We start from the raw sequence: 21118 nt of genomic DNA on the forward strand, positions 1-21118 counted from the left end.
AAAGTTAAAAACCAGTGGTTTCAGATCAGGTTCTGATCAGTTATTTCCCAAACCTGTATTATCTAGTGGGTGATGATGATCTCATGACTCCTTGACAAGCTGCACTGACGGGTGTGTGTGAGTCCATTTCTACAGAAGTTTCCGCCTCTGCCTCAAATGGACTTTGTGCCGTGCAGAGCAGGAATTTATTATTTCTTGAGCACGATCAGCATTTTAAGAGCTGCTTGCCTTGTTCAGGTGTGAGGCCACTACGTGAGCACTGTCAGTACTTCACAACGGGAAGCACTATCACAACTACTGCATGACAAAGAGATCGAGGTTCTAAACCCTAAATTCCTACAAATACCTTGTAAAGAAGCAAAACTGTAATAGTTGTTTTTTTTTCCTTATAAGGAAGATAGAAGAGGTCTAAAAGTTCCAGAGTCCAGTAGCATCTACAAGAATAAGAAAATTTGCGGTAGGGTATGAGCTTTTGTGAGCCACAGCTCACTTCTTCAGAAGAGGTCTGTTTCATACATTCTGGCAACACAGCCTCTTTATGTGATTCCCATCTTGTGAGCAACGAAGTGGCAAGAAACTATTTCTCTCAAGCAAAGAGAGAACTCTTAAAACCCCAAATACTATTTCATTCATGTTTCCTGCGCTTGTTTTCCTCAAGAGGTAAGTGTTACTTAAGTTTTCCATAGTACAAACATTTGGCTTAAAAATTACAGTAATTTGGCAAAATTAAAAGCAAGCATTTTTGAGTCTCCCACGATCAGGACTAAATTGAATTGTTGGTAGTATACCAACTAGAGGTATGGTGCCATACAGTACACAGGGATGATTAGGAATCTCCTATGGTACAATCACTGTATTTTGTTATCTATTTGGAAGCATTATTTCAGAACCTCCGAGGCAGGAAAATGGTGGCATAGTGTCAGATAAGAGATTGTTTCTCCACTCGGAATTTACACTAGGATATGTGCAGAACATGTAGCTATAAGGTAGGCTGGCACTGGGTGAAACCATCGCTGGAAATGGTGCATAAGGACACCTCTGGATCTCTCCAACAATTGGTGTGGGAAGTACTGACAATCCTGGGGATCTTTTGCTCGGACTATCCCTTGGCTTGTGTTTACTAAGCACCCATGTTTAATGTGCTCTGAGCAATAAAGCCCACAAATGGTTGCACATGTGTTTCCATTTAACTCCAGCAGCCATGACTCACTGCTGGGCACGCAGCCGGCTCCACTCCCTGGCTGTCAGCAGGACCCGCCTCCATCCTGGCTTCCTGACCCTAGCATTGTCAAAACATTTAATTTTGATCCTTCTGTGCCCATGGTAAATCTCTGCACATCACTGGAGCTTGTTAAAGGCGTCTGCTGTCACCTGCTCATCAGCATCTTGGTCCGAGGACTTGGAGAGGGGATGCGGGCATCATAAAGTTCAAGGACAAAAATGGGGTGGATAGAGGACAAGATCTGGAGCCTGGATGAAGTTCCATGGGAGGACAGTAGAGTAAGGATACAGAAAGTTTTGAAATAGCCTACAAAGGAGCTGTGAGCATTTCCGCCTAATAGTGAATACTATGTATGAAGGGAAAAAAGGGAACAGAACAGGGGGCAGTGATGAGAACAAGTTTCAGGTGGGTAGCTTGGTCTTTAAGGTGCTACTGGGCTTGAATCTTGCTGGCAAGAGTAATTCCAACCCCCCCCCCCCATAAACCATTGTCATTAACAGTGTGATGCCAATCTTCCCATCAAAACAGGAGTCATGGCCCTTGCTGCAAAAAATAGTTAGCAAATGTATTTGACTTTTCTTGGAGCTTGAGATTCACTGATGTTCAATGTGTATGAAGAATTATAGCACTCAATGCTGCAATGTATGTTAGGAAGCTCAATTTAGCAGAACCAAGCTGGAACGGTTGGGAAGGATTGTGACAGAAGAACCACATGTTTACTTTTGAAGAAATGGGGAGGGGGAATCTGTGGTTCCTGACTCCCTCACAGCCTGCAAAAGCTGGTTAGACTCTGGTCTGAGGATTGAGCAACAGGGAAGCCAATGGAGTTAGATGTTGTGTAGGCTCCTGCCTTGTCAAGAACTGAAATCCTTTATATTCTAATAATAATGATGATGGTGATGATAACGGCATTCAGTTTGTATACCGCTCTTCAGGACAACTTAATACCCACTCAGAGCGCTTATTATTATCCCCACAACAATCACCCTGTGAGGCTGAGAGAGCTCCAGAGAACTGTGACTGAGCCAAGGTCACCCAGCTGGCTTCGAGTGGAGGAGTGGGGAATCAAACCCGGTTCTCCAGATTAGTCCCACTGCTCTTAACCACTACACCAAACCGAACTTTGAGATTCCAAAACAGGCATAGTAAGGGTGAGAACTGATCTGTGACAATGACAACAGGTTTAGCCCTGGAAATGGTTTTCAGTCTTGTGCTCCTGCCCTAAAATGTGTGATGTAATAATAAACAGGCATGTGAAGGATCCACTCAACAGTGTCACCAACATCTAGAATTAGAACATTGGCAAAAGGAGTTCTAGAAAATGGACAGGTAACCCAGATTTGTCATGTGTGTGGACTTCTTGAAAACCACACATTTCACCAGGTTAGAGAGAAAAGCATCCAAGTCGGAGGACATAATTTCTAGGCAAGTTTATCCTCTGGCAATTTCCAGGCTAGCTTGTGCTTTGGCCCCTCTAGGCAATTTACAGTACTATCCTAAAGAGAGTAACACTCTTCTAAGCCCAGTGAAGTCAAGTCTTGTTTAGGATTGCGCTGTCATTCGTGGAGTTCACTGCCACACGATGTAGAGATGACACCAGTGGCTGTAAAAAGGGATTAGACAAATCCATGGAGGGTAGGCCCAACAATGGCCGTTAGCCATGGTCACTAAATGGAACATTCATGTTCCGAGGCCATAACCAAATGCCAGCAGTGTAGGGGGGCGGGGCTACATCAGTGGGAGACTTTGGCCTCCATGCCCTTCTTGTAGCTCTTCCAGGGCCATCTTGCTGGCCACTGTGTGAGCAATGGAACTAGAGGGACCATTGCTCTGACCCAGCATGGCTGCTCTTATGTATTCCAGGCAAAGAATGACCAAAGGGCGTCCTGCTTGCTCCAAAGCCTATTTCCTCCAGTACCATCACTTGAGGAGCTCTTGCTTCCATTGCTGTCTTGGGTGGCTCTTTTGGGAACACCTGATCAGCTTTGCGGAGAGATGTGGAAAGGTTTTATGAGGCGGGCGGGGCCAGCCTAAGCCCTCGCTGGGGGTCAGCCCGGGGCAGATTGGTGCCGCCGGTTGTGCGGCGAGGCAGAGGCGGGTCACGCCTTTATTTGTCCCGGGTCGCGACGCTTCGCCTCGTCACATCCCCATTCGACGGCGGCTTCGCAGCATTCCCCGCCCGGCCCCTCTTCGGCTCCTCCGTGGCAGCGTGGCCCGGCGTTGCACAAGCCAAAGCAGCGAGCGCTGCCCCTCCCCGCGCCGGGGGCTCGCCCGCAGTCAGACGGAGGCAGCTGTCAGGCGAGGGAAGCCCGCGCAAGGCAGCAAAAGGCGAGCCTGGCCGGGGCCGGAGGCGGAGGAAGGGAGAGCCGCGCCAGAGCGCTGACGGGAGCAGGCGAGCCGCCCGCGCTGGCCCCGTGCCACCGAGAGGAGGGGCAGCGGATCCCCAGAGCCCATTAAAAAGCCAGGCTGAGCAGCAGCCAGGCGGAGAAAACACCTCCCTAGAAGGCAGCGGCGGCAGCAGAGGCAGAGCAGCCGGGGCCACCGCCAGCGCCTTCTCCAGCGGCCGGATTTCGCCCCGCTTCTGCTCCCGCGCCGAGCGAGCGGCCCAGAGCGCGCCCAGCTCTCGGGGCTTCGCCTGCCCAAGCCCCGCAGCCCCCGCCCTCCCCGGGGCCGCCGCAGACGCAGAGCCCGGCGGTCGAGCGAGTGCGCGCGCGCGCGCCTGGATGAAGCGGCGGGAGCGCTGAGCAGCGAATCTCGGCCGCCCGCTGCCCTCTTCCCTCCCTCCCTGCCGGCCGCGGCAAGATGAGCGCGACGCTCCCCAGCCTGGTGGCCTGGCTGGCCGTGCTGCTCCTGGGAAGGATGGACCGCCTCGCTGACGCCTGCAGCTGCTCCCCCGTGCATCCGCAACAGGCGTTTTGCAATGCAGATGTAGGTAAGGAAAGGACGCCCGCCTGCCTGCCCGCCCCTGCGGCTCCCCTAGTGGCTTCTTTGCGTGGCGTGAGCCAGCCTCGCATTTCTTTCTCCGCCGGGAGCTGCCTCGTCTCCCGCTGCAAACTCACTTGTTAACAGCCAAAACAACCCCACCCCTTTATCCTTGCAAAAAAGACCGAATGAACCGTGGGGGTGCGGGGAGGAGAGAGAGGCGGACGATTCCGTTCTCCTCGGTCCCAAAGAAACCCTGTACGCTTCTATTGTTAACGAGGGCTCTGAGTGCTTCGAGGGATTCGACAGAATGCCCTTCCGCCGACTGACCCACCCCCCCGTTTTAGAAAACACTGGCCTTTCCCCCCTTCTCGCCCCTTTCCCCACGCCCAGGCACGCTTCCCCTGACCCGATCCGCAGGAATTCACTTGAAAGCACAAAGGCGACCACGAACTCAAATTCCTCTTTTTCTGGCCGTGGCTCTCTGCCTGCAAGATCCAGGAAGCTGCCCGTGGCTGGTGGAAACAGCTTTAGGGGCGGAAAGTGGAAGGGAAGCAAATCAAAACTTCGCCTGTGCAAATGCAGCTTCCGAGAGCCCCAAACGCAGAAGGGAGAGAATGCTTTTTTCTTCTTCTCCTGTTGGCATAGGTTGGTTGTGTACATTTTAAAGGACATGCACATTTTAAAGGACTTATTCCTAGAATGAAGGGGGAAACTGTGCAATATCTCACCTCTGCCCTCCATACCTTGTACTAGTTGGCAATCCATATCTGGCCCATGATATATAGCCGGGCTGCTCTAGTTTAAATTAGCAAGCGCGCAAAAGTTCTTATTTATTTGTCAAGATGCAGATTGCGGCTATCCCTGTTTTAGGATTCTCTTATACATGCATATCCTGAAGCCAGGCAGTTCCTTGTGAACTGATCTATTTGGAGAAACCTCAGAACGAAATGCTGCTTCAGCCTTTCCATGCTGGTAGCCCGCAGAGGCCTGGGGTGCCTTCGACCTACAGAGTGGAGGAAACCAGAGAGACATATGGAGGGAGGCATGGAAAGATATGAGTCTACAACTCAGCGGATGATCGCAGCAGAGAGGCTGTGAGACATGAGGAAGCTGGGGCGGCACAAAGCGGAAGCTCTATTTTTGCTGCATATAAATATCTTCTGTCTCCTAAGTGCCTGTCTCCCAGGAGCTGCTGAGCTCTGTTGCCATTTTTGCTGCGTTCGTGCCAGCCTACTTTTGCTTTCAGGTGCATGTATCAAACCCTTGGATGCTCAGATTACCAGGTGAACAGCATTCTTACTGTAGCCATAAGGCCTCTGCTTGCCCCGTCAGCATATCCCCCCTGTATAGTAATCAAACTTGAGTCCCATGTTGCTTAAAAGAACTTCATCTTTCATCATGTCCGGGGCCTTTGCTTATTGGCTTACCTATTTCCCAGGAAATAACTTGAGTCATACATACAGTGCCTCTACCACTGAAGAACTCTAGCTATGTGCAAAAGTTTTATCTTTGCATTGCAAGTGCCTGGGGCTGGGCAGGCAGGGTGCCTGCTTAGCACTCGTGTCGATGGATTTTACTTTGGAATCCTTTCTTTTAATGAAAGTTGAGAGATTGGTGTGGTACCCTCTTGTCTTCCAAGCATCCTGTTATCTGACCATGTTGTCCAGGTAGTCAAGGCATAATTTGAGACAGGTCTCTTCAAGCCTACAGAACTTGTTTTTAGGTGTAGCCCTGGAAGATAGAAGTTACAGTCATGAGGAAAGTGCCTCTGAGCATATGTGCTGGGTAAGTGTGGTTAATCTCCAAACATCTTGTCCTTTTAGATATTAACTCGTTCAAATCAATTGATATTTATGGCTCAAAAGGAGAAGAAAGCCTCTGTTCAACTCTGGTAATGTTATGAACCAAGACTGTTTGGAGAGGCTGGATCACTACCTTCTTTGAGAGGCTAGATAACTCTACCTTCTACCTGTTGCCTTTAATAGCTTTGAGAAATACAGGATTCTGGACATGGTTCGCAGTTGTCCTCTTGTTTCTTGCAACTTAATGCAATGCATCTTGGGTACTATCTTTCATATGTGAGTGGAAAGATGTCTTCACCGTGGCCTCCGGCCCAGCATAGCGAAGCCTCTTATGAGACAAATTAGCATTGCATGTTTCCATCTTGATTCAATCAAAGCCTTCATCTGCTGGCTCAGCAAAATGCTGAAAGGAGGGTCAATCATTCCTGTTTGTGATGTCACTGTGTGCCCCTTTGCACTTGGCGATTGACAGAAAGAGCTGAATGGAGTGTGACTACTTTACCCTTCTAGCTCGGCCACTTTGTGCTGGGTCACTCACCGGGTGCTGTTTCTTGGTAGGCGTTGTCTGTCTTCCTTCCCAGTTTGCTCAACTTGGAAGCTACTAAAAGGCAGGGCTTGGCAGGGGCTGGGACTCAAATTCCTTTTTCCATGAATAATCCCCGTATTAAATCTTAACATATTAAACAAACAGCCCTTGCCCTTGCTTCCAGATCTCACTCTAGAGATGGAATTTGGAAATACTTTGGCAGGGCACCGACTCTGCTACAATGATGGTGTCAATTAGAAAATCCAGACTCTCTCTCTGTGCGCCCCAAGCTGCCTTGCCAGATGCTCAGAAAATGGAGCAGCTGTTGTCAGCAGCAGCAGCAGCTTTCTGTGGTTTCATTTTGTTTCCCAGTGTCTATTCTGATGGAAGGAAAAGATATTTCTGAGATACGGGAATAAGTTGTTTGCATTCTCCCTTGTAAACACATTCTGAGCATATGAAATCTTCTATATGGATCTTGTGACAGCTCCTTTGATCCCTAGGTCCCCACTGGGTCCACTTTAGTTCCTGAGGGGAGCACGAGTGAGCCCCGTTTGTATCACAACTCCTCTTGTTTATTTAGATATTTGTTACCTGCTTTTCTCACCAACAAGTGGCTTACAACATCGTTCTCCCTTCCTCTCTTTTATACTCACAGCAACAACCCAGTGAGGTAAGGTAGGCTGAGAGAGTGGCCAGCCCAAGGGCACCCAACAAGCTTCTGTGATGGAATGAGGATTTGAACCTGGGTCCACCAGCTCCTAGTCTGATACTGTAACACATCACTGGCTCACTGCTGCTGCCAGCTGTCACCCAGGACAGTCTGAGGCCCTATACTCTTCTGCATCTGGAATCAAGACATGCAATTTAACTTGTTGACTCCATCTATTTAGCATTCCTTAAATTGCACACCAGAGACTAATTTATAGCAATGCAAGCAAAATGTTTTGTGAGGAAAATATATAGGCTAATAGGAACTGGAGATTAGAGAGAAGCAGTATTGGTTATCCAGAAAATATAAAACCGAATATTTGTCACATGAACTCTGATAAGATTACTTGCTCTCACAAGAGTCTGGCCACCATCTTTGTTGTCTAGGGACAGGCAACCAGATATGGTAGCTGAATTCTCATGAGAAGAACACACCTCTCAAGAGTTTTAAAGAGGCTTTTAAAGAGGCAACAAGGGAGGTAAGGTGGTTGTAAGGTGGGGGTGTCCATTGAGGAGGTGTCAGGTGGGCCTGCAGACACCTAGCAGCATGTGGAACCGCTTGAGGCAACCACCTTAGTTCACTTTGTTGTAAAGCTGGCCTTGCCAACAAGAATGTAAGCTCTGAAGTTGTCTTTTCATACAGTTGATAAGGATCCAGAGGAGTTAGCTGTGTTAGTCTGTAGTTGCAAAATAGTATCTGACAAAGAGCTGTGGTTCTTGAAAGCTCATGCTACAATAAAGTTGATTAGTCTTACAAGTGCTACTAGACTCTTTACTAGTTGATAAGGAGACAGTTTGCTTTAATGCTTGCTGTCTACTTATGTGAAGGACTCCTGCACTTGGTTTTATCATAAAACAATATTTTCATATAACATCCTATTGGTAGCTGCTTCTTGCATTTCCTTCGAAAACTCATAAAAACTGCCTGACATACACAGAGGCCCATGCAATCATGGCTCAATAAGAGGCTCCTTTGATGCCCTGTTTTGGGAAAAAAGAGAGGAAATATCACAGAATGAGTGCCATGATGGATAAGGAATCAGTTTAGAACCAGATAGGAAACGTAAGCCGCAGCAAGAACTACTGTATAAGGAACGATTGATATAAAAACGTTCTTGGTAAAAGGCTCAACAATATACACAACAACATGCATCTGAGAATTATAGTTTTAGGTAGAGAGGAGCAGGGAGAGAAAGAACCAGCCAGGTGAGCCACAGCATTGAAAAGGAATAAAACCTTTTTCCTTCTCATCGTTGGGCAGTAGGCAGCCTGATGGCTTTCTGGGGCCACAAGAGAGAGTGCAGGGGTAAGGGGCAGGGAAGGTCAGGTGGGCCCAGATGTTTTATCTCCCCTTTCTTCACTGCCCAGATTCCATTTCTACAAACCTACCTGTTATGACCCTTACTTTCTCTAGGGTAGATTTTGCCTTTAATTTTTGTCTTTCCCTTAACACCCTCTGGGTAGTTTGCTGCTACCAGGAATATTATATTCCAAGATATTATATTTAAGTTTTCCCATTTGTAACATGCCTGAGCATCAGGCTCCTTCATGGTTCTATGTGGCCCTGAGGATCGGAGTGGGATATAGCAATGACAGCTACTCTGGGATATAATAAAAACAAAGTAAACTTTTATTTTTTCAAGAAGCGTATCAGTTTCATAAATGTAGTTCTCGGTTCTTGAAGTTACTTCATTTAAACTCATTCACACAGATCTCTTCTAAGACTTCACACACAGTTAGCCTCTTTCTCTGACTCAATATTTCTCACAGACGTGCTTGAAGTTACTCAGGCAGCACACAGCTAGCCTCTCTTTCTCTGACTCTCATTCAAAGAAAAATTAAACCTGCTCAGGCAGCACACAGCTGGCCTCCCTTTCCCTGACTGAGTGTCCTTTCACAAACATGCTCAGTTCAGGTTCCGCACAGGTTATATTTCTCTCATAAATATTTCAACATACTCAGGCAGCAGACAGCTAGCCTGCCTTCTTCTGACTGCTCCTTTTCTCCCTGAGCTGTCAGTCTAAACTGCATTCACTCCACCCACACTCTTAGTCATCAACCAATCATATCACACACTCATCCCTCTCTTTCACCCCCCCTTCACCTATCTCACACCAAGCATTTAAAGATACATGCACACATTTACTTGAAATCATTACGCTACCTTTCTGCATCTTCCCATAGAGTGGGTGTTGCAAGGCTCTCATTCCATAGATAATTGTTGTCCACAGCCAGTTTCCCAAGATGCTTGTTGAAGGGTGTTGACTGTGTGAAAAAAATAGAAGTTGCAGTAAATTTACCTAGGGGAAATGCTGCTAGGGAAGCGTCAACATAGCCACTGAAAAGTCACCCTGTGCCTATCTATTCATTGAGTTCTCTATCCTGGGTGCCTCTAAGGTTTTGCAGTGTTTTTAAAATTGGGGGAATGAGTAGACTTGTGATGGTAGAGAAAAAGAGATGAAATAGTAGATGGCACTTTTCCTCATCTCCGCTGCTTGCCTTTTGCTTTGCCGTTTCTGTCTGATGGGAAAGAAGGGCAATCTGATATGCTGTGTTTCACCAAGGGGTGACACTGCCAGTATCAAATGGTTGTGAACCCAGTGGGTTAGGTTTACACATTCACACACACTTGAACACATGGCTGTTGCTTTTAAAAATGATTCATTAGCTTAAAAGAAAGATTAGACAAATGTGCAGGTCATAGATCTATTAATAGTCATTAGACTTGATAGCCAAATGGAAACTGTGTGGTCAGAGACACTCTGCCTTTGAGCACAAGCCTTTGGGAACAAATGACTAGGGATGGACATCGCCTTCCTACCCAGCTTGTGAGTTTCCTACAGGATCTGACAGGCTGCTGTTAGAAGCAGAGTGCTACAAGATGATCTGGTCCAGGAAGACGACTCTTATGATCCTATGCCATTCTTTCTTACATACTTGAGCACATGCCACTATGCAAACACAAGCACATTTGTGCTGTTTTCACTTCCCTTGGCTGACTTGGCCCACGGAGAATCAACAGATGTCTGTTTACTCTACTTGCATTCCATTGCACTGGCTTGTAGTAGAGCCTCTAGAAAACAGCAGTCGTGCTATTTTTTTTCTTTTTGACACTGCATTTCATGTCATAACCTTATTAGAGCAGTGAGGCTGCAATGGAAGTGCTCTTATGACAAACGAACACAGTTCTTTCAGTGTGAAGCAGAAACCAGCTGTGTTCAGCACTGATTGGCTGTCCTTTTAGACATCTCCGAGAAACATCTTCTCCCCCTTAATCGCTAGAGCAGTTTTTCATTTTTTAAATATGGTGACAAATGAGCAGATAAATATATAACATGTTAATATGGTTTGTTTTTTTAAAAAAGGACAGGCGACATGCATGACATGCATACTGGAAGGGGAAAGATTGATAGCTGTCTAGAATTTGATTTGCTAGCATGCATGTCTGTCATTTTATTTGTGGAGCTGGGTTTGCATTGCAGCTGAATGAGCCATGAGCTCTGTTTTTGTATTATATCTCTCTTTATCCACACCCTGCCACCCACATACACACACTCCTAGCACCAGTGCCCAAATTTCGCTCCCAGAATGCTCTAGTTTGCTCCAGTTTAACTGTAGTTCTTTCTGTCCAGACTGTACACCCTGAGGGGCAGAGTATCCTGGCATAGGTCCTAGTTGCTAGTTTATCCATACCAGATTCATGAATTGATTTCTCAGCACTATACTGTGATAACCTACATGGATACTATGAAATTAATTGCAATAGAGAAGCAGCAAATAAATCTATGGGCTGTAAGGGTGTGGGTGTGTATAAATAAGATTTGTGCAGTTTGATAGCCCACATTCTTCTAATGGAACATTCAGATTATGGGATAAGATTTATAAATTTGTGTATTTATAGTCCACCTGTGTCACCAAGACTCAAGGTGGATTATGGAGTATATGTCAATAGTATACAATCGATGGCTGAGACATTCAATAAACATTCATAAAGAACATATCATAGTGGTTCATGAGTTTTGAAAAGCTGCATGGGCTGAGCCAAGATGTGGACAGGGCTGCCTATGTTGATCAGATATGACCAGCAACGGAATGGGCAAGCTCCAGGGCAGTCATAGGACCTGGGAGGAAACACAGAGTCATACAAGCAGCAGTTATCTGATGCAACACAAGGTTGCCACTAAAAGTTCTAGATTTGAAATTGAGCCTGGTAATTATGCCACTATAATGCGCAGTGCCCTTACTGGACATGGCCCATACATTGTCAAGGTTTTCTTCCACAGGCATGAGGGCTAGAACGTATTCCTGTTAATAAATGAAAAGGAATGCATATTTGCCATCTGAATCTCTATTGACCTGATAGATTCCACATTGTACAACACACTTGCAGCCACACAGATTTCCAAATCCCCTTGTCTTAAAGAGGTCACTGATTCATTTCAGACTTGGCCCCCATCTGTTCTGAATTCACACGACACAGTCTCCCCAATCAAAACAGAGCTGTAACTCTCGGGCTGTTGTGCAGGCACCTGCTGCCTTTTTCATTGAGAGGCAGGAGCCAAAGGAATGCCACTGGCCATTTCCAGCTCTGAAAACCTGGCTTGCTCGTGTTGCTTTCAGTCGCCTCTGCCAGAGCCATAGCAAGGGCCAGTATGGGTTTGGCTGGGTGCCATGTTGGTGAGGCTGTTATCCTCGTCTCTTAAGAAAGATTTCCTAGTGGTCAGTATAATTGCAGAGAAAATATAAAGGGTGCCTCCTTTTATCTTTCCTAGCTAAGGATTTTCCGTGTCAGCACTCAGTGTTTCCATCATTAAGCTTCAGACAAGTTGGTACCACACTGAAACACTGGCCTTTCTGCAACTCTGTTGGGAAGCTGGATTTGCACTGCAGCTCTCTCTAATTAAAATACATTGTTTGGGTTGCATAGACTCATTCCCCTCCCCGCCCCCTATTCTAAATTTAATTAATCTTGACTGCAACCCTTGGGAACAGAAGAGGTTTTTATTTTATGTTTCCCCTTTTCTCTTTGAAACACAAATTCTTGTTAAGGACACCATTTTAGATTTTTCTCTGTGTTTGGGGATTCACTGTAAGTTTCAAAGGCCCACCCGTGGATAGATTCCACATTAAATTGCAAACAAGGAATGTCTTTTTATGAATGTTATCATTACTATTTAAAACCTCTGAATAAAAAGAGCAAGGTTATCAATATAGGACAGTTATGCACCTTTCTGCTTTTTTCTCTAATATATAGCATGATCTAGTTTATAGTAACAGTGTGTAGAACCTGTAAGCTCACCCGATACGTAGGTGTTGTTGATGAATTAAGTACATGAGATGTTAGTGAACTGGGAGGTCTGGCTGGGAAATGCAAAATAGGGTTATGTATTTTAAGGAGTAGGAGGAAAGACTGAAAGGGAAAGGGAGGGTCCTTGACTACAAGTTATTGTGGAATACAGTAATAATGGCTAATATTCTGTCTTTTTCTGAGAGGTTAGTAACACTAAAATGTCATTCAGGGGCTCATTTAATTAACTCTGCTGTATTTTTTTCGTGCATGTTTATCCAGTTCTTCCTCTATGGAGCTCGGGGCAACATACATTGATCTGTCTTTGTCCATTTTATCCACACAACCTGTGAGGTGGATTTGGCGCAGAGAGCATGACTGGCCTGGATCACCCAGTAAATTCCTTAACAAATAGGGATTTGAAAACCGGTCTCTGGTCCTAATTCGACACTCTTATTCTATGGCTACCGTCCTAAGAACACTTTCCTGGGAGTAAATAAAATGGGACCTACTTCTGAGTAGTCCTGCTTCAGCTTGCTTTCCATGTCACTCTGCCCCCAGGAGACTTCTTTGAGGCAAGTCTGAGTGTGGCACTCTCCCAAGGCAATGTTGAAAAACAGCATGGCGGTTAGCCACAAACCCACGTCCAACTCAGGCTTAGGCTGACCTTCCCCTACTTTGAGGTAAAACTTCTCCTCTTTAAGCCTATGAAGCTGTATCCTGGGCTGGGAAGCCTCTGGTAGCGTGGTTGATGTTAAGCTTCAACTCTCCTTCTTGTCCCACCCTTAAGGATTATTAAAAATGGTTACCCCGCCAAGTCTTAGTAGGGGACGGATCAGGGGTTTGCGCTTCCCTTTAGCAGAAACTGGCACACAAGGCTTGGGGAGGGTCAAAACGTAACTGAAGGTTTATTTACAGTAGGTTAAAGTCAAAAGGCAGATAGACAGATATTTCAACTTAAGTAACGGAAAGGTTTTTATACAGCAACTTCACTGGTGTGAGGCACAAAACACTTGGTTTAACACTAGGTTGCTGGCTTCTTTCAGAGTTTGACACTGCTTCACCAATGCTCTACTTTCAAAGCACAGACACAGCACAACTTCCCCTCCTCTTGAGATTTAAGGGTGCTCCATTGAGACAAACCCTTCCTAGATACTGGGCAGGCGTTATAGTTATGAGCTATAACCCTGTTCCTGGCACTGAAGGGAAGACTCCTCTCTACCCACTTCCTTGGCCCTCTATAATTCCCAGATCTCTTGAGTCTAAGTAGGAGTTAGTGCTGGTTTTCCCCACTTTAGTCCTAGGACTAACAGTGCTTCACAAACATTTCTTCCTCTCACAGAGGATTCTCTGGCTGACCCTCTCTGGTCTAAAGCCAGGCTCCAGCTCTCTTTCACTCTCTTGTTTACCCTCCAACTCCAACTGCCAGCTTCCCCTACATTCCACCCCCAACTGCCATTTCAGGCTAGCCCCATGGGGGGCGGGGAGGAAACATGTCAATCATAGTTCACTGACTGGAAATATCAGCATCTGAAGCTGAGTCCATCACACGGTTCTCAAATACATTTGCATTGGAAGATGATGGAGAAGGGCCGTGTTTGTAAAAGGAGACGGAGTGCAATGATGATTAAGTAAGTTATAAAATTATGATTGGTGGTGTGAGTGGGGAAGGGTATAGAGAGAAATGTTTTCCCCTGTCTCATAATATTAGAACTTGGCATCATCCCGTGTAACAAAGGAAATACTACTTCGTGCAACATATAATTAACGTATTCCAGTTGCTTCCACAAAATATGGTGATGTTACACTAGTTTAGATGGTTTTTAAAAGGGGTTACACAAATATATGTAGGATACATCTATCAACATCTGTTAGCCATGACATTTGAATGGAACCTCCATGTTCAGAGGCTATGTACCGTAATAATAATAATCAGGGGTCATTTCATAGAAAAAGAGCTGGAGGAACTCATTATCATAACTCATTAGCACAACTCATTAGCATATGCCATGACTCTTGCCATCGCTGGAAGTGTGTCATTAGTATAACTGATTTGCATATGCCACACCCCCTGACATCACCTATCCTGGCTGTTTTGGACCCAATCCTGGCCATTCAGGGCTGAAATTGGACCCAAAATGGCAAAAAGGGGCTGAAAATGGCTGAAAAGGGGCCCCAAATGGTCAGGATCGGGCTGCTGATGAGCGGGAGAGTGATCCACCACCCATCAGAGGCCCGATTGAGGCTGAAACAGGCCCAAAATGGCCGAGAGTCAGGTGGGCATGGCTATGACATGTGACCTCTTTGGGGAACTGCTGGAACTGCATTCCTGTGCGTTGCTCCTTGAAATGAGCCCTGATAATAATACACGTGCACAGACAGGGAGTTCATGTTCAGGATACTGGGCTGTGATACTGAGCTAGATGGGAAAAGGAAACTGGGCTAGATGGGTGCCTGGTTTAACCCAGCCAAGTTCTTCTTAGTATAGTGTTGATTGAAAAGACATAACTGTGACCAAAGTTTAGTGGGGTTCACCCAAGGGGCCCAAGTGTTAGGGTATCCAAGAGAAATGAAAGTTGAAAACTCTTGCAGACTGTCCTACATGACTGTGCACATTTCCAAACATGGATGCTTAAGCAGCATGTGATGCTTTGTTGTTTAATCAGTGGCAGTAGTAGATCTGTAAGTGCTAGTATGTAAAAGAGAAGCTGACCTCTGTTTATAATTAAAACAGATGTCCTCATTTCGATTGCTGCAGAATGGCTGTTTAGGAAAAGGACAGTTGTAAGATGAGTGCATTATAGCCGCTGGATCATCTTGTCATTGGCTGGCTGCAACTGGAAAAGTTACACCAAAGTGACAGGAAGTGTATCACAGGAAATGTGTTGCAGGCGCTGAAAGCAAAATCACTTTTTAATTGTACAGTTTGTTCATTTGGGCTATATTGAATTCTAGCTCTCCTGGTTATAATCCTAAAAGAACACCTGACTGATTTCCCCCCTTTGCTAGTTAAGCTGCATATTTGGCACTTGGAGGTGGCTTAGGGAGGATAAGTCTTTTCCCGAGTAATAGGCCTGGAGAGCATTGGGAGCCTTGCTATGGTAACTAACAAGAATGTAAGTGGCAGCACCTCAGGATTTAGTAACCATTTAAAAACAAAACTGGAGAAAGAGATTCGGACAACTCAGAAATCAAACCACAGACAGGGAATATATAGTTCATGAATACAGCAATGTAAGGTATTCTGTATCTGTAGGAGTAAGGGGCTGTAGAATTTTGAGTGGGTGCCATACTTTGAACTGAGCAAATGCTGAATGTATTATATGTGAGTTGGGGACATTGTTTTATATTAAACTGGTTGACACTGGGCTGCCATTTGTATTGGGAAGGAGAAGAATAGAGAATCTAATGCCTGTGCATCATAGGGAAGGAAGTAGTTGAGTTGCACCCGAAGGAACATGCTTGGGATTGTGGGCTTTGCTTGGGGTCAGTTTACAGCCCTACTATTTGTTTACTCCAAGATTAGAATGATAGCACAGAAATGTTGCCAGCTGACTGACTCCTGTGGGGTTTAGGAAGAGAATCTTCCTAAAGAGTTTATAGCACAGTCCTAAGAATCATGTCCTTCTATGTCCATTGAAGTCAGTGGACTTAGAAAGGTGTACCTCTGCTTTACTTGGGTTATAAAGCTCACAAGAGACAGCAGTGACATCTTGTAGCATCTTCTGTTTTTCTTGTTGAAGGTAGTTCTGGTTGCTCCTTTGACTCACTTTCATTTTTTGCTTTCAATCAATCCATTATCCTTGCCCTTGTTCCCCAAAAATAGAATTCTGAAAAAAGAATATTAAAAAGTTGTGCTGTAATATTAATTGTTCTAATAGCTTTGGCTCATACCAGATGTCTTCTACAAATATTTATAAAGCAAAGGGTGGGGATTTGATGTTTTTTAGAGAGGTGTGTGAACGAGGGGAGCTGAATCCTTGCTCGTCCCATTGCTTATCTGCCTGCAATCCCTCCCCTCCCCGGATACCTTTATAGGAGTTCTGCTCACTTGTGGCAACGGAGCCCAGGTGTTGAGGAAAAATGGGAGCTTGAGGCTGTGGGTTGTACAGTGGAGGAAAAGAGTGAGTTCAGTACCCTTTACCTGTATGCTTCACACCCCCCCCCCCAATTTATAAGAGACAGATGAGAGTGTAAACAAACTTCATACCATGAGTCATGGACATCCTGTTTTTTCCCTCTCTCCCAACATGATTCTAGTTTTGTGTTTGCAAAGCTAACTACTGATTGAATTCAATCTAGAGGACTATGCCAAAAGACATTGCTTACCATTAAACCCACTTGTTTGAACTTGTTTTTCTTGGCAATATATGCCAGAGATTGGTGGGTCAGTCCATTAACTGCTCTTATGAGTCTTATGCTAAGCACACCAGGATGCTGGAAGAGGATAAATTAAAGCACAAAGTGTTATGGGGGTGGGGAGGGGACTCACAAGGACTTGCTGGGGGGGGGGATCTCATTTTCCCCTCTGCCTCATTTCCTCTTTCCCTTCCCTGGCCCCTCTATAGCTTCTCCCCCTTTCCTACTTCCTTTTCTCCTTCCTACCTTTGTCCCCCTGTTTTCACCTTTCCACCCCAGGTAGCCTTTCCCATATGGCCCAGTTGCACGGTGGGGAACCTGCAGGGACTTCTGTGAGGTACTTCATTTTTCCCTGTATCCCTTTCCCCAAACTATTTCCTCTTTCTCTCCATATGCTCATTTTTTTCCCTATGTCCTTTTCTCCTTCAAACCCGCGAAACAATTTAGCATTTATTTGCCTCTCAGCTTTATCTATATTTTATTAATTTACTTCATTTGTATACTTCCTTTTTCAACAACGGGGAGCCAAAGCAGCTTACATCATTCTCATCTCCATATTATCCTCACCACAACAGTGAGAGGTAGATTAGGCTGAGAGTGTGTGACTGGATCAAAGTCACCCAGTGAGCTGCCACAAAAGAGTGGTGATTCGAACCTGGGTCTCCCACTTCCTACTCTGCAACTCTTAACTACTCCACTCCACTGGCTTTGTGTGTGGGAGGGGGAGGGCTGCTGTTGAACAGTAAGTAGCAGCTAGGCCTAGGTGAGTCATGCAAGTCACGTGGCATCAAGTCATGTGGTGATTGTCTCTGGGCCTGGCCCCAATGATTCCTCCCTCAAAGGCCAAAACAGCCCTGGAAAGGGCCCTGCCCCCTCCCCCTTGCATTTTCCTGACAGAAACCATGCCTGTAATACTGACCAAACTGTTACTTGGTTGCCTAGCAATAGCCACTGAAGGCATCTAGTTAAAGCTACAAGAGCTCCTTTAATCATTTTGGATTTTTTTAAAACCTCCATTGGTTTTTTTTTGGTTTTCAGATTTTTCTGCAAACTTGGGCCATTTTTCAGGTGTGTAGGAAGATCTGTCTTGTCCATTCATGGCTCCAATCTCCAGATTTAAGTATTCTCAGATCAGGGCTACTTTGTATTCAGTATATAAGATGGTCTAAGAAAGGGTGCAGCAAACTGCAGAATTTCCAGGTCTAACAGTGTGCTCCTATGGAGAGTTACTCCAGTCTAAGTTTATTGACTCCTATGGGCTTAGTCTGGAGTAAATCACCATAGGATTGCACTGTTAGGATACAGAACTGATAGCTGACTCCTAATCAAAATTCCCTCATACTTTGCATGTGCCATCAAGTTGCAACTGACTTATGGTGATCCTGGCAAGGGGCTTTCAGGCAAATTGGAAGCAGAAGTGGTTTGCCATTCTCTTCCTCTTCACAGTATTCCTTGGTGGTCCCATCCAAGTACTGACCATATAGCATGCTGCCTTCTTTCCTCTAAAATTCTATCATAGTGCCTCCTTATTTTGTTTTAAGTTATGTATCTTATATTTGCATTAGTCAATGTTGTAATATTTTAATCTGAGAATCTTTCTGGGACATCTGCCGGGGAATCCATTTAACCTCATTACGATTTTGTGTTGCATTGCCAACGGTTCTGATCTCTAGATCATAACTAGGATCACATTACGATTATTTCTTTTTAAACGTTCTGTCTTCTGTTTAAACATCCTGCACTTTCTCAAAAGCTTGCTGGCATTTTCCTAAGGCATTAAAAAGAAATGTGTTTATGGATGGCTTAGATTTCATATGCACTTTTTTGACACCACTGTTCATTCAGACTTCTTAATAAATTTTAAACAGCATAGAGGGCCTTGGTAAAGACATTTCTCCAAGTTCTCAAACATTGAAGGTGACTATCTGGTGCATTTGGGTACATTTTACCCCAAAATATGTATCTGAGTGTGTTTGGTTTGAATTATGTGGGTTTGCTGTGCTAACTTTATTTCTCGCCTAGGATCAAATCAGATGAAACCCAGGGAGTTCTGAGTCTGGAACTACAGGTGTACTTGATTACCTGATTCAACTGGGGACTGCAGCTTGGAGACTGGGGGCGATTAAGCTTCTATGATGTTCTGCTGATCTAAAATGGCTCCAGAGAGATGTTGCGTATTCCTTGGGGAAGCATACAAGTAACCTATATTTGTACTCATGTTTCCCCTACAGGGCAAATAGTTCTCTATGGAGCCATTTTAGATTGGGAAAATGGTGTGGGGAAGAGTTGAAATGGCTTCACCCATGCAGAGTTAAGTGCTACACTGGATGTCACAGTCCTGAAGATATGTCTGGAAAATCTGTCACCTCCCTGTCTTAACCACATAATTGTTAAATTATTCCACTTTCCAGTGAGTTAAATTATTTCCTTCTTCTTTCACAAATTCCCCTTTAGCAACCTGGAAGGAGGGGGTCAGTTGGTTATAAGGATCCTAATTAGGTCTCCAATTCCGGAATCAACTTCTTGCATGTATGATAGGTAAAACAAATAAATAGCATGGGAACTGTTGCCCTCCAAAACATATGATAAAATCTGTTAGTCTGTAAGGTGCCACGAAAGTCTGGTTTGTTTATCCAGCAACCTAAGTCTGAGTTGGGTCCGGAATCTGTACCTATTGCAGTGTTGATAATGCTGCAGTAGACTGTACCTTTAAAAAGAGAAAATATGTGGCATGGGACAACTGGGCATCAACCCTCCAACTGACACGCCATCAACATTTGCTTCCATTTGGTTGCCTAGCTGGTTTGAAGTTGGCCCATGGAAAAGATGCTGTCTAGATGGCTCTGAGATACTCAACACTAGGAACAGGTTGCTCTACAAGGAGTAGATTCTCCTTGGCTTGGGCCCTCCCTTTGTCAACATTTGGCTGGAGCCACATGTAACTTTAGCAGATAAAAAGCAATGGAAAGGAACTGGCCTGTGCTAGATGGTTGTTCTCTATTCTGTCAAAATCTCAGAGGTGATTTGTCATATCACACACTTATCCCATGCACTGTTCTCACCCCCCCACCCCCAAGTATAAGTTTGAGGAATGAGGATTTTAAGGAACAACTATGCTTTACACTCTTAATTAAATTCTGATAATGATTAAGCAAAAGATGGTAAGGAGTTGACAATCATGCTTTATTTAACTCTTCGACATCTTGCTGAAGGGGAGAAAATGACTGGAGCTGGGCATGAGTCATTGCTTCTTTGAAAAGTGGTTCCAGCCACCCTGGTAGTTATGAAGCATCGCCTAAAGAAGCCCTCCTTGGCCCCAAAGGATGTTGACAGCTGTCTCACAAGTGCACATTTCCCCTTTTCAGCTTGAAGATGTGTGACTCCATCTTTCTTGGATGAGACGGATGATCTGAAACCATTTCCTTATGGCTTCAGGCCTAGTTTTGAAACTGAATCTGCCTTGGTTGTCCTTTGTTGGGGGAAAGACAGGGAGAGTGGAACCCTATTCATTCTCCTGGAGCTCATAGCTATTTTCAGTACTATCAGCCATGGTATCCTTTTGCACTGCTTGGCTCCAGACAGTGTCTGCTTGACTCCATGGCCAGGGATCCATTTTGTCCCCATCCTGGCATTACATAACATGTTTAACCTTTCTCTGCCCATAAGACAGCTCTGAGTGTCAGACCAGGGATTATTAGTAGTTCCTCCACTTAGGTCAGTGAAACAGTTTTTGTTTGGGCTCAGGATTGCTCAGTAGCCAGCCACTCCTGTTCTATGGAAAGGATTTCCTGAGGGCATGAGGAAGGCCCCAACCTTGCAAAAATTTCAGAGAGACTGCAAGGCAGAATGTCAGTGTGTCTAGTGGTTGGGGTGTCATATTAGGATCTGGAAGGCCGAGAATCCCCACTCTGCCATGGAAAGTGTACTTGGTGTGACCTTGGGCTGGTTACATTCTCTCAGCATAACCTACCTCATAGGGTTGTTGTAAGGATAAAATGGAGGTGAGGAGAATGACGTGAGCTGCTTTGAGTCCCCATTGGCAGGCAGTCAGTCAGTCAGTCAATGTGCTTTGGGTGGTTTGTGAGTGAAGGCCAGTTATTGTGATGGGGCAATGACTTGCTGTATTTTAAATTTGTATTTCATTTTTGTGAAATGAAATTTTAGCTGGTTTTAATTATGTAAACTGCTTTTTGAGTCCCATTGATTGGGAGAAAAGTGGGATATAAATATATTAAACAAATGACATATTCATAAAACCACTGGGGAAAGACTGGCAATTTGGAGTA

General features: G+C 45.1%; 1 protein-coding gene across 1 annotated transcript in view; it reads left to right on the forward strand.

Annotated features, from left to right (window-relative positions):
* Positions 1-3454: 3454 nt before the first annotated feature.
* Positions 3455-21118, forward strand: part of TIMP2 (TIMP metallopeptidase inhibitor 2) — a 44065-nt gene continuing 26401 nt past the window's right edge. Inside the window, exon 1 of the mRNA XM_054977073.1 lies at positions 3455-4154. Coding sequence (XP_054833048.1) covers positions 4025-4154 — 130 coding nt within the window. The 5' untranslated portion in view covers positions 3455-4024. The remainder of the gene's footprint in view (positions 4155-21118) is intronic.

The sequence above is a fragment of the Eublepharis macularius genome, chromosome 4, assembly GCF_028583425.1.
Source record: "Eublepharis macularius isolate TG4126 chromosome 4, MPM_Emac_v1.0, whole genome shotgun sequence".
Taxonomy (NCBI): Eukaryota; Metazoa; Chordata; class Lepidosauria; order Squamata; family Eublepharidae; genus Eublepharis; species Eublepharis macularius.